This window comes from Artemia sp. Qi Xiang Cuo, chromosome 9 (genome assembly GCF_049724085.1).
Source record: "Artemia sp. Qi Xiang Cuo chromosome 9, ASM4972408v1, whole genome shotgun sequence".
Classification (NCBI taxonomy): Eukaryota; Metazoa; Arthropoda; class Branchiopoda; order Anostraca; family Artemiidae; genus Artemia; species Artemia sp. Qi Xiang Cuo.
This window is the reverse complement of record NC_142802.1, coordinates 40,691,973-40,705,021: the sequence shown is the minus strand read 5'-3', so window position 1 is coordinate 40,705,021 and position 13,049 is coordinate 40,691,973. Positions and strand designations below refer to the sequence as shown.

Sequence of the window (13,049 nt, the reverse complement as noted above, 5' to 3'; positions counted from 1 at the left end):
TGCAGCCCAAAAAATTTCAGGGCTAACACTTTTGGACAATCATGAAAAGAGAATAAACTGATTAAGAAAAGCAGTGATTGAAAGAGTAAAATTAGGTAAGAATGTAACCCTAACAACTTGTTATCAATTAGGTATTTGGAATTAAAAAGAAATCTGTTTGCCATTGAACAGTTAAATACCTAAGTAATATATTAAGATGTTTATTGATAAAATTATTCAAGTTAAAACACTCCAAATTTTTAGATAATTGACTTACCTACAAGTCCATCTTAGAATGACTAATTATTCTTTTCTATATTTACTAATTTAGTGCTTGAAACTTTATTTTTTTCTCATTCTGAAAATATCGCTTTTATTACTTAATTTTTGTAATGTAAAGCACACTTATTAAGTTAGATAGGTAGCACAAAATCCAAGACGAAAATTTAGATTTGATGCATACTCAGAGCCATAAAAATATTTATTCAAAGATAATTTTTCATTTAAGCTACAATTATACTTCTAAGTTTTTGTCCCAAGGACAAAGTTTTTTGGTTTGAGTAGTAGCCTAAAAGGGAATTTCTCCAAAAAATATAAATAAGCATATCCAAAAAAATGTGAATGGGTAATTGATGCCCTGTATTAACTTGAACAATAGATATTTCTCGAAAGTTAAGGGGAAGGAAGTTTTTAAAGTGCTTTCTAGGTCAACTGATTATAATTAATGAATAGAAGAAGCAGAGCTTGTAATTAGCTGTAACTTATAAACGCTAACGGAATCAAAAATATTAAGCCGTAATAGCACCTAACTTGATTAAGTACACTGGCACAAAGTGTGCTTAAGGAAGAAGTTGGGGCTGACTAAGAAGTAGGACTATGTCCAACTGGAAAGATTTTATTAGTAAGCTTCTAAATACGCTCCGATCATAAAGCCACTCAATCTAGTCTCTTTCCTTTCTTGTTTTTGTGGGGTAAAAATTCTCCTTTCAAGACCAAATTGAAAAGGGAGGGAGGGGGAGCGACGCCCATTTTTCTTCTTTCTTTTTTTAAGTTTTACATTCCCCATGTTCAACAGAGTCTGAAGCAATTAATTATAATTAATTGCAATACCTTACTGTATGCGTGCAATTATTATGTCAAAAATATGTTTTGAAGCCATAGAACCTTTGAAACTATCCGAAAGTAGATAATAAATCTTAAAAGATAATAATAATTTTCCATCTGTAAAAGGACAAACTGCAGTTTAGTGAGATCTGAAACACAATAAGCGAATACTTAATTGTAATACCTTTCAATAAGTGTTTTTCAACGCAATTCAATAGCTACAATTGGCTACTGAATGCTTGAAATTACACAAATAATGGCCATAAGCTTATTGAACTCACTGCTTGTTTATGTTCCTAGATTTTAGCTTTTAGTTAAACAAGGCTTTTTTTCAAAAATTAATATTTATACTTCTTGATTTTAGACATTACAGATACTTCAATAGAGTTTAAAAGAAACTTAAAAACAAAATACAAATGAAGAGTTATTTATACCTCACGCTATATACACAAAAATCTGCAATGCTACAATAAAATGAAATTTAGAATAAAATACCAGTGTTGGAATAACTTTGAGTTTTATTATCGGCTCCGATGAAGACAGTGAGCCAGGCCGATGTAGATATGTTATGATTTTGGAAGCAACGAGCTGAATTGGATAGGGGTTGTCCTTGTACAGCAAAATCTCCAAATGTTCCAAAAACGGTTTTCCTCCAACTCTGTAGAGAGAAAAAACTAATAGAGAAGTAACAAGTGGGCTACAAAATAGTTCCGTCGAAGATAATTTAACTCCCTAAAATCAGGCGTGTTACTGACCAGAAATCCCTATTAGACCATACCGTTAGACAAATTGAAAAAAAAATTCACGAAAAATAAAAACTAACAGTACTAACTCTATTACCTTTTAGCCCACAACATTATGCTCTTCAAAAGGTTTCTTCCTAAAACATTTTCATCTTTTCAGAACGATTTTAAATATATCTTTTTTTACTATTAAAAATAGAAAACGCATGTCAAAACTTTATCTGAAATAAAATTCGACACTGGAAAGAGATTGCATAAGAGTCACCAAAGGTGAAAATCCCTAAAATTATTGACAAATCATTAAGGTAACGAACCTCTCAGGAACATCCTTTCTGAATGGAGGCAAAAGAAACAAACAAAATGCCCATTGGAGGTTACACATAACCCTTAATTTTGTTTCTCAAATTTGTCATCAAATTTACTTTTAGCAGCAATTGTATATAGAATGAATGCATCCTTTTTGATAAAAGATTCAACTACCCAACATAGATGTCAAGTTTTATCCTGTATAATATTTTTTGACTGCAAACTTTCAGTGACGGAAAGAATGATTTATAAAAGAAAAAAAAACGATTTTCAAAATAATCAAATTTTGTTTAGATAATTTCGGAGACCACACTGCCTTTCCATGACGATAAATAAAAGTTCAAATAGGGATAAAATCCTTTTAATAGACAGTGATGTAATAGAAATTCACAAAAATACCAGATATTTCGGTCACATATACAGTGACCGTCATCAGTAGTAAAAGTCATCAGTAGAGTTTTACTACTGATGACGGTCACTGTATATGTGACCGAAATATCTGGTATTTTTGTGAATTTCTATTACATCACTGTCTATTAAAAGGATTTTATCCCTATTTGAACTTTTATTTATCAAATTTTGTTTTTTCTTTCCAATATGTCCTACCTTTCCAAGAGATTTCTTTCCAGATCCATCTAGAGGACGAGGGAAAGACTATATCGCAAATAACTTTTCTGATTAAAATTATTGATTTGAAACGCTAAAGAGCAACTTGATTTCGATGAAATCGGTCCCATTCAAGATTTATTTATATCCTAATGATGAAAGCAAATGAATATGAGATAAAAGTCTATATTTCGTTTATTGAGATACACATGAGCGCTGGGGGAGAAGAAGGGAAATAAGTCCTACCAGTGGCTACGTTTTACTAAAATTATATATAAATAACTTCTGAGTCCCCACTGGCTAAGCATGACAAGATATTCATAAAGAAGTAAAAACAAGAATATTTCTAGCCAGTGCAAATAAAAGAAAAAGCAAATTTTCGGCCAAGACCTCCGCTCAACCATCCTCAGGGAAAAAATAGAAAAATAAAACCAGTCCAGGGGTCGGCCGTGAAGAGGTGCACGAAAAAAGTGACTTTAGTTACTTGAGAACACCAAAAAAGTGACAAAAAGTGACTGCTCAGAAGCCGTCACAGCATAGTCAGATGGATTACAAAGGTAAAGGATGCGGCACTAGACCCTTAAGGTCCAAACCGGCGGTGCTGATCTCCGTTTCGTGGCCCTTCAGCCAGGAAGTGCAATGGGGGGCTGGGAGTGCAATGGGGGGCTGCAATGGGGGGAGTGCAATGGGATTACAAGGATCCCAATTACTACCGTAAGATCATCACGGGCCTATGAGACCCCGAGAAATTACGGACAAAAAGGATGAAATCCTTTTTTTTTCTTCAACTGATTTTATTTACTTATACAAAACGATAACATCGATAAATGTACGACTTCGATTATGGTACTAGGAATGAAAACTGAACTTCGGTAAAGGAAAAACTTCAGTTATTGAAGAACAAGCGTCCGCCCCAACTAGGAATAAGCAATCACTGCATATTATGTAATCACTTCTTTGACTTTTTTGAAATGCGATCAATTAGTTCAGATTTCCTCTTCAGAACAAGTACTTCAATCGATTCAGCATCATCTACCCTTTCCCTTTCTTCGGAGCGAACTTTTAATGCTGCTTCCAGCATGCTTTGAGCAACACCAATGTTCAGGAAGTCCTTCTGTTCAATAGCTTTCTTCAACCGTTCCCCTGCCTCTCTCAGAAGGGTATCGCCTATTTCCTTCTGCTTAACCATCTCTTTTTCTTTCGTATATAGTCTGACTCTATGGCCGCTATTTTCTGCTTCTTCCGCGCCATCTCCTGGATTTCTTGTTCAGCATCTTTCTTTTCAGCTTCAAGCTTCTCTCTCTCTGATTCTTCCTGTCTTCGCTCAATAAGGAATTGTCTTCGCTCAAAGCAGCTTTTTTGTGATCAGCACTCGCTCTGGTCTGTTCTCATAGTCACGGAGCGCATCTGCAGCAAAAGCTTTAGCCTTCAGTGTCCGTTCTTCTGTACACGCTTGAAGGCTAGTCATCAGCAGAGCTGACCGAGAAAAGCTTTTCTCTACGTCTGCACTTCCATGACAGAGCAACAGAGCTGCCCGGACAATCCAACCTAAGGTCTGATATTTGGTTTAACCAGATAGCATCTTTAGTTCCAGGAACTTTTGCCTATACCTATCGATTCGAGTACTCTCCGTGGGTATCGGCACAGGATCTGACTGTAATAAAAACCATTCTCTCTGGACTTGCTCGATGTCCGTCTCAAATGGAAGTTCTCTCGCGATGTGGAATACATCACTGCAACTCGTTCTTTGGCAATCTGGACTGGGAGGGCTTACGCAGCCAAGGCTTCGGAAAAAATCGTTGCTCACAGGGCGTTTTGTCAGCAGGTACTGTACAGCAGCTTTGATATGCTTCCTGATTCTCAGCAAAAAAAAATGCCTGTCTCTCAGAATAACTTTCTAAGAATCCAGGGCAGCCAGAACCCTTTCATTACACAAGGGTTGCTGGAGGTAAACATCTACAATACGAACTAATCCATCAAAACCACCAAGGCTCCAGAGATTGACATCATCAGCCGGCACAATCTGCCCCAAAAGAACTGTGCATAACCGTCACAGCTCAAAGTGTACCACATGAATTAACGGCTCCTGTCATTGAAATACACCGGTAAAAGTGGTGAAAGTTGCCGCAGAGCTTACAATAAACTCAATTTCAGCTTTCATTGTTTGCTTTTTTAGCCATTTTACAATTTTCAAATATTTTGCATTTGACATCAGGTACTCCAGACAATTTTTCTTTGGCACGAATTCTAGAAATATTCTATCAATGCAGGAAACTGTTCCATCAAGCGGCTTGCTGCTTCCCCAATGGTGAGCCATCTCGTGGGGACGTGCTTCACAAACTTACGCTGAGGAACTTTAACTTTCTGTTGGCACTGGCTGAAATCGTCAGAACGAGCTAGCCTTCCCGTGAGAAAGTGGCAAACAGCGATGATCATATCAGAGCACTTCTCCCCGAGTTCTTGTAGCTCTTTTAGGAATGCATTATGCACTGCACGAATGTTGCAGGTTCCCATATTCAATAGGCTTTTTGAATACCTTTTTCTCTTTTCCAAGTCTACGATGGACCAAACTTTCTTATTGACAGTTGGGCCATCACTTGCAAGCATCATCAATATCTCAAGTGAAAGTCCTTCATCTTCAATACTCTGAAGGATTTTCTTACTCAAATTTTCACTGGTTGCATGTCCCATATAATATGTCCGAAGATGCCGACTAGCTAATTGTTTCCGTTCTTTTGACCAGTATCGAACTCTTATTTGGAGCTCCTCTACCCCCCCCCCCCCCATTGTTCGTTGTTTCATCATATTCCAGCACAAATTCAGATTTCTGGATGTCTTCGACTAGAATTTCTCGAAAGTATGGATAAATAGCCTCCGTCAACAAGCATGTCGTTTTTTTAGCATTTAACGACAAGCCTTCTGGTACAGCATCAGGAAACATTGTTCGGAACACCTCGGCAATATGATCACACGAAGTTGCAGCAACAGAACTAGCAATAGTCTTTAAAACCCAAACTATCTCCGCCCTTGACGCTACATCTCACTCGCAGAGCATTTCCAGATTCTTTTATGATACACTATCGTCACTCTGTGAGTTTGGGTGGTTTCCGGTTGGAGCTGATGCAGCGAGTCTCAACTGACACTGGTTTAACATGACAGAAGCATTCTTTTTGTGATCTTGTGCGGCTGCATGTTGAAGAAGGGCCTGGAACCCTTTCTGGCAGCTGAGTGTCTTTTTACAAACTTTACAATAGAACGAGCTGTCACTCCCTTTTGTGCACCACTCTTTCACTTTATGCCCAGCACCGTCTTTCCTACTGAACCAGCTCTCCAAAAATTTTGTCTTGCCCATTATTTACAGCGACCTGAAATAAGAATGGAATTTAGGACGGAATTCGAAAACATATAGCTAATACAAAAAAAAACTCACAAAACCAATGAAAACACGAATTTAATCTTACATTTTGACGTCCTCAAACCTGTGGGCATGCATGCCTTTTGCAGGAAATGGTCTAAAATCAAAGAAACTGGCTACTGAAAACATAAAGAAGGAATCTCGGCCTAACTGTCCATTTGCTAAGCAACCAGGCAAGAATGGATGCTATGTGAACCAAGGGCCTGAAAAGAACCATAGGCAGTTATGGTAAGGTAGAATTAATTCAATCAATCATTTTATCTGCAAGAGCCTAGATCTTAACACACACACACTAACCACGTTTATCACAGTCATAGACATTGTGCGTCTTGAAATACAGTCCAAACTATCAAAAAAAGACTTACCTTTTTTATGAATTATGCCACAGTCGACAGTCAACTATAATATACTGTTTCGCCAGAAAATTAGGTCCGAAACGTCGAAAAAAGTGACTTTAGTGACAAAATGACAGAAATAGTGACAAAAACTGACAGGTCCCAAAAAAAGTGACAAAAAGTAACTGCGGCCGATCCCTGCCAGTCATAAGAAAACAATCCCTAAATCAAATAAGATCAAACCGTTAAAAACCAACCACTGAAACAAACAGAAAAACTCCATGCAATTGTGAAATGGTAACTGAATAAAAAAATCCAATATTGAATGTTAAATCAAAATGCTAAATTTGAGTTCATTTCATTTTAGGGTTTCTTTTAAAGCTAATCATTTACCAGGTCGGGCATCACCTGATATTTTATTAGATCGCGAGCATCAAAGAGAAAAAACTGAATTAACAAGTTCATTGTTTATTTGGGCTCACATAAGTTTCTCTAAATTAAGAGCTAATTTTGGTATATTGACAATTTCTTAATTTTGACGTCCTCTCTGATAACTTGCATGAGATCTTTAACAGATACAGTAATGGAGGTATTTTTAAACAAAATGAAGCAGTATGGGCTATCGTACACGAGTTGGGCCAAGGTGGAATAAAAATTCCAGGGTCTTTGACATAACTTTATGGCTTTGTCGATTGAAAATTTGTGTTCCAACAACCTCTCTCCCAATGGTTGGTGAACGCCGCTACTTTGAATGGGACTGGTTTTATCTTTATAACAGCTGAAAAACGTTTTCATTTAATTTGAAATTCTGAATGCAACGTTCAGATTATGTATTTTGAAAATTGTTCTCAATTGGTCAGCAATTTCAGAAAGTAAGGTAAAACTGGAAAATTTCTGTTTTCGCCTACCAATTGTTTTCAACTGGAGATTGTGTTGTGGTAGTATCCTTTACTGCTATTTTTAACCTTTTCTATAGTTGATCCTATTATATTTATGGGATATCCATTGCAAACAATTACCCCCCCCCCCCCTCTGTATAAAAAGACGAATAGTCATACCTTTCGTTGATCAGGTGATACGGATATTTTCTGAAGCTCACATAGTCCCAGAACCTGACTATATAAAAGAAAATCTATTTTGCAATGGATATCACACAAATTTACTAAAAGCAATTATATAAAAAAAGATTAAAGATAGCAGTAAAGGATAATATCATAGCATGTATATATAATAGAATGTTACACTTACTCGGCTGAAACTAGTATAACAGCAGTGCGAGCTTGATACTTGAGAAGAGAGCTTAGACAATCCAGTCCAGCAAGAACGACATCTGGATATGTAGAACACAGCAATGGGAAGAGAGCTTGAATCAAACCTTCTGAAACAAAACGTTCTTGAAGAATCTTAACCTGAAAAATAATGGAGCTAGAACACCACAAACAAAACGAATGGTAGGGTAATAGCTCAGTTTCTGAACCAATCAGAGAGATAGTAATTTGTTTTGGACAGTGAATAGGATCCGAGAAAAAAGTTTCACAGAAAAGGAAAACATTGTTATCCTTTCTTGTACAAATATTTCCATCTTTGTTGGAAGTCTATTGCAATGAGCATGGGCCACCATTACCAATTTCTGAAAGTCATCTTCGATTTTGGTAGGCATAACTTTAGCAGCTATATTTATCGCAGTTGTTTTCATTACCTTAATGATTAAATAAAACTATCTTCCGATTAACGGGCTTGCCCTAGCAATAAGCTGTACAATAAATGAAGATACAGGGAATATTAACATACTAAGCAACATGAGAATTCCTCCCCGGAAGTTCTGAGACAGAAAATTTTTAAAACAGTGGATTCACTCGACTAGTTCTCCTTAGAAGTCCTGATCAATACAATTTTAAATTGCAGAGCATCAATGTACGAATTTGACCGGACCTACCCCCTCCCCATGATTGGAATTGGGAATAGTATCTTTTGTGGTATACAAAAGAAAACTTAGGCTTGCTAAAATTCCTGCGCAACTACCATACATGTTTACCATATATTTTCTTTCTTAAATCCTGAATGCGACAACACAACAATATTGATTTACGTTCCGAATAGATGAGACCCCTCTTCCAATAAATAATATAATCCCTGTCAAAACCTAGACATAATACCAATAGTATAATGTCGATTTTATGCTCAAAACCGTCAGTATTCCTATTATTTTCACACTTTTCTCTACCTTGAAGAAAGGATTTGGAATAGTGGCATAATATATTTATTTTGTTTGACCCCCTTTTACGGGTGTGGCACCACAGATTTTATTGCAAGCCTCAGTGTTGCTTTTAGTCCACATAAGTTCCCAAATTCTTCACATCAACCGACAAATAATACGAGACAAAACCACAAACACAAATAGAAGAATCAATAAGTTATCAGATCTATCATAGAGTAAACAGGTTTCTTCTTTTCTTCTATTCGCAAAATTGGTTGGAAACGAAGGATGGCTATGCGAATGTTTTTCCACAATAATACTTGAACTAGAGTTTTTAAACATAATATGAAAAGACAAGCAATCATGAGAGAATAAGACGAATGCATTCCTTGGAAATATCTTTGAGTTTCACAACTTTAAAAGATTTTTTCTTTCACTTTGGTTGAATAGATGGGTGTACTAACAAAATTGAAGTGTTAATACTATAACATTTTATAGATTTTAATACACTGGAAGTTATAGTGGCAAAGAAAATTATATTGTCCCTTCATACAGGATTCTTCAAATATTTAAAAGTATACAATCTAACTCCATAATAATGCTTTTAAATAATGATGAATGACAAGGTTACAATTTTTTTTTAATGTTTGAGGTTTATATATATATATATATATATATATATATATATATATATATATATATATATATATATATATATATATATATATGTATATATATATATATATATATATATATATATATATATATATATATATATATATATATATATATATATATATTTATGCGTGTATTTAAAAACCAGCAGCCATACACACAAAAATAAACAAACAAAAAACAATAAAGAAAGAACATTAACCCTCAACAAATTTAAACTACGGCTTCTTTCCGCGCCATCAGACCATTCTCTATAAGACAACCTAATGCAATAATTAGGTTTATATTGGCATAGCACTGAAGTACTTTACAAGGGCCTACCTACTATCACAAACCATGAACGAAAGGACATGCATGGTAAATATGGTAGAAGTGTGACATATTTGATGCTAAGTGTGCCACGTATGGCGCAAAGAAGCGTGTGTGGATGTTCCAAGATGTAAACAGTTGGTGGAGAGTAGATGACCCTTTATTCTTCGATGGTTGTCATATTATTTAAATACGCCATTACTGGCGAGGCATTTACTTAAAGGGAATAAAATTAAGATTTATTTAAGGAAGAGAGAACCATAACAATGAATTGTCGAATTCACACTTCTTAGTGTGGACTGAACACACTTCACATTCCAGAACAATCTACACTTCTCAGTGAGCGGTAAGAAGAACTGATTAAGAACTAATGACTGAAAACTAATTTTAAACAGAAAAATATATTTTTGACAAAGGGTGTAAATGTTAAAATCAGAATAACATTGAAAAAATTATTGAATAAAACATCAAAACATAAAATAAACATCAAACATAGAAATGCAGGTCACTAACACAATGAGTATTATAAGGGAGCAATTTAAACATACAAAACAGCCAAAATCAACAGCATATACAAGAAAACATACAGCGAAAGGAGACTTAAAAAGAAAGAAAGAAAAGGCAACGGGGCTAATTTTTAGCGATTGAAGTAGTCTGCAAAAGACGATACAATTTTAATATCTGGAATTTTAAAACGGATCGGGTGCGAACTTAGGAGCTTCAAGTGGCTTATTTCTTGGAAGACAGGTTTTAACTGGGGTGGTTAAAAAAGAATCTCAGTGCTAGGGTTCATCATTGTTGTGCGGCTAAAATTTGAGCACAAAATTTCACGCCTTTCTCAATGTCTATAAATAGTAACCTGCTTAAAAGGCAAATATAAGCTACCTGCTATTCTTTAAAAATGATCTACAAGACTCTTTTTGCATTGATTCGGTTCAGTCATTTCCCCTGAATGCCACATTGGACATGCATTTTATAAAAATAGGGCAAATGAAAGAAAGAAGGAACGAGCAAAATCCAGTGTTTTTAGAAATCAAACCTAAAACATTAAACTAAGAAGCAATAGACAATAATTAGATAACTTACAGCATTAGTTATGTGTGTATCTTATTTGAGGTTACCTAAAACGGTTACACAGAGAATATAAAAAATCACATGCGCAAATGGATGGGAATATGGATATATCATCTCCAAATAATACGACGGTATTTCAACTGCTTTAACAAATTATCTACTTTGATAAACTAACGAAGACTCTCTGCACACCTAGGTCTTTCGGTCAACCGTTATGGTGATCTCCGAGTGTCTACTTTGACACTCGGAGCAAAACGAAACCTAAAATTATCAAGGAACAACCAGACCTACCTCACATAAAATCGTTAAAACCGAAGATGTGGCAATCTGATTTGAAGGTGTAGATCTCAATAAGTCGATTAACTGCAAACTAAGTTCAGACTCTACCACTTTCGCAGCAATAACCTCCAAAGATCGGCTTTCACTTATCAGCAAGGTTTCAATTGCATTCAAACTCCAAGACATCAGTTTTTGACTATGCGATACTAGTTGACAAAGCAGAGCTGGCAGTGCATTACTGTCGATTACTGCAGCAGCCCCTTCCGGAATTCGGGCTATAGAACCAATGATCGCTGTTATTTCAGATTTCAAAGTTTCGTCACTTGATTCATCACACAGGATAGTTGCAAGCCTTTCAATCACTCTTGCGTTTACAATTTCTAACTTTTGTCTATTAGAGCCAATAATTGCATTCTTCGTCTTTCTAAAAGTAGAATGTAAGAAATAAGTAATCTGAATTTAACGTGTTGAAAATGATACACAAAAGAGAAAATATGATCAAATGCAAGACTGACTTAATATGTCTTTCGAGAGCAAATAATCCTTATTCACAATTCAGGTGAAAAATGAGCTGAATCAGTTGATTGAAATAGTTAATTTACTTTTCTTTTGTCTCTCTTTGATCAATAAAATATATAAAGATGTTTGCAATCAGTTGATTTTATAAATCATTCCTCTTCAGATAATTCATGTTCCATAACGGCGTAGTGGGTTTGACCTTAGATCGGTAAAACGAGACCCAGAGATCAAACGGGACCAGAGGAGCGAGAAAAAGCACTTTTTCCTCCTATTATCTTTTGGTTTCTGCAACAGTGTACTCTGATATGTTGAAAAATGGTGATGTCATTTTCATCAAGGCCGCACCCGGTTTCAGGGGTGTTTCCCCCTTTGATAAAAATCAGTTAATTTTTCTTAAATTCATAATTGTTGATTCTTAACTTGTGAGGGATTTTACATGTTTAGGATCATCGCAAAAAAATTTATTCTGTTGATGTATATATTATTGTCAAAATTATATTTTTATTCTTAGGACTTCGGTTACTATAAGAACTAGCCACTCCTTATTGACATTTCGTTACCACTAACTATTTGACTATATGAAAAGAAAATCAAACACATAAACCAAAGATCTAATAGGAAAATATAGCATAGAGTATACAGAAACTGCGTTACGAAAAAAGACCATCAAAACTAATGTCGTTATCAATATTTGATACCTAATTTCCTTAGTTATTTAATAAAGACACCTATTCCCACTACGGTATCAAATACTGTTATCCTAAACCATTATAGGTATATAATATCCATAAAGTAGTTTGTGCTATACTGTGGTCCCTATCCTTTTCAGTAAGATAGTTTGAATGGTATAGACAATAACAGGAAATAACAGTTCGTTTTTGAAGTTCTTGTTGATTACATAAATTATCTGATTACAGTTAGTAAGCCCAAGAACTTAAAGCTGCAACAACAATAATGTATATATATATATATATATATATATATATATATATATATATATATATATATATATATATATATATATATATATATATATATATATATATATATATATATATATATATATATAAACAATGACAAATAGACCAATAATTTCAAAATTTTACGGAAAAATTCAAGCTAAGCTTATGCATGAAAAGTTAAGCCACGGTAATAAATAATACATTTTGTGTAAATTGCGCGAATTTGCACACTTCAGGCAACTCAAACCACATAATGATACTAAATTAGGAACGTTACAAAAAGTTAGAATTCCTTGTAAATTTTATACATTTACGTTAAAATATTTACGTTATGTCAATTTGGCTTTTGATATTATTTTTTGTCAACTGAGGCAACATAACCTTCAGGCTTGTTTTGGAGTTTTTGAGGTCAGCCTTTCTTTTTTCTCATAATATCAACATGTTATTGGACTTGTTAAATTAGTCAACCATTTAAATAAAAACCTTCAACTATACAATTTTGACTGCTACTGTTAATTTAATTAGGTTAATTTAATTAATCTGACT

The 13,049-nt window shown here is 34.8% G+C and overlaps 1 protein-coding gene across 2 annotated transcripts in view; it reads right to left on the bottom strand.

The window, feature by feature from the left end:
* The window catches only part of LOC148948651 (armadillo repeat-containing protein 8-like), an 81,611-nt gene that overhangs the window by 40,123 nt on the left and 28,439 nt on the right, over positions 1–13,049 (bottom strand). For both annotated transcript variants that reach the window (XM_089094030.1, XM_089094031.1), the window contains exons 3-5: positions 11,035–11,446; positions 7,737–7,897; positions 1,579–1,741 (exon numbers count right to left, since the gene is read on the bottom strand). In XM_089094030.1, coding sequence (XP_088950156.1) covers positions 1,579–1,741; positions 7,737–7,897; positions 11,035–11,446 — 736 coding nt within the window. The remainder of the gene's footprint in view (positions 1–1,578; positions 1,742–7,736; positions 7,898–11,034; positions 11,447–13,049) is intronic.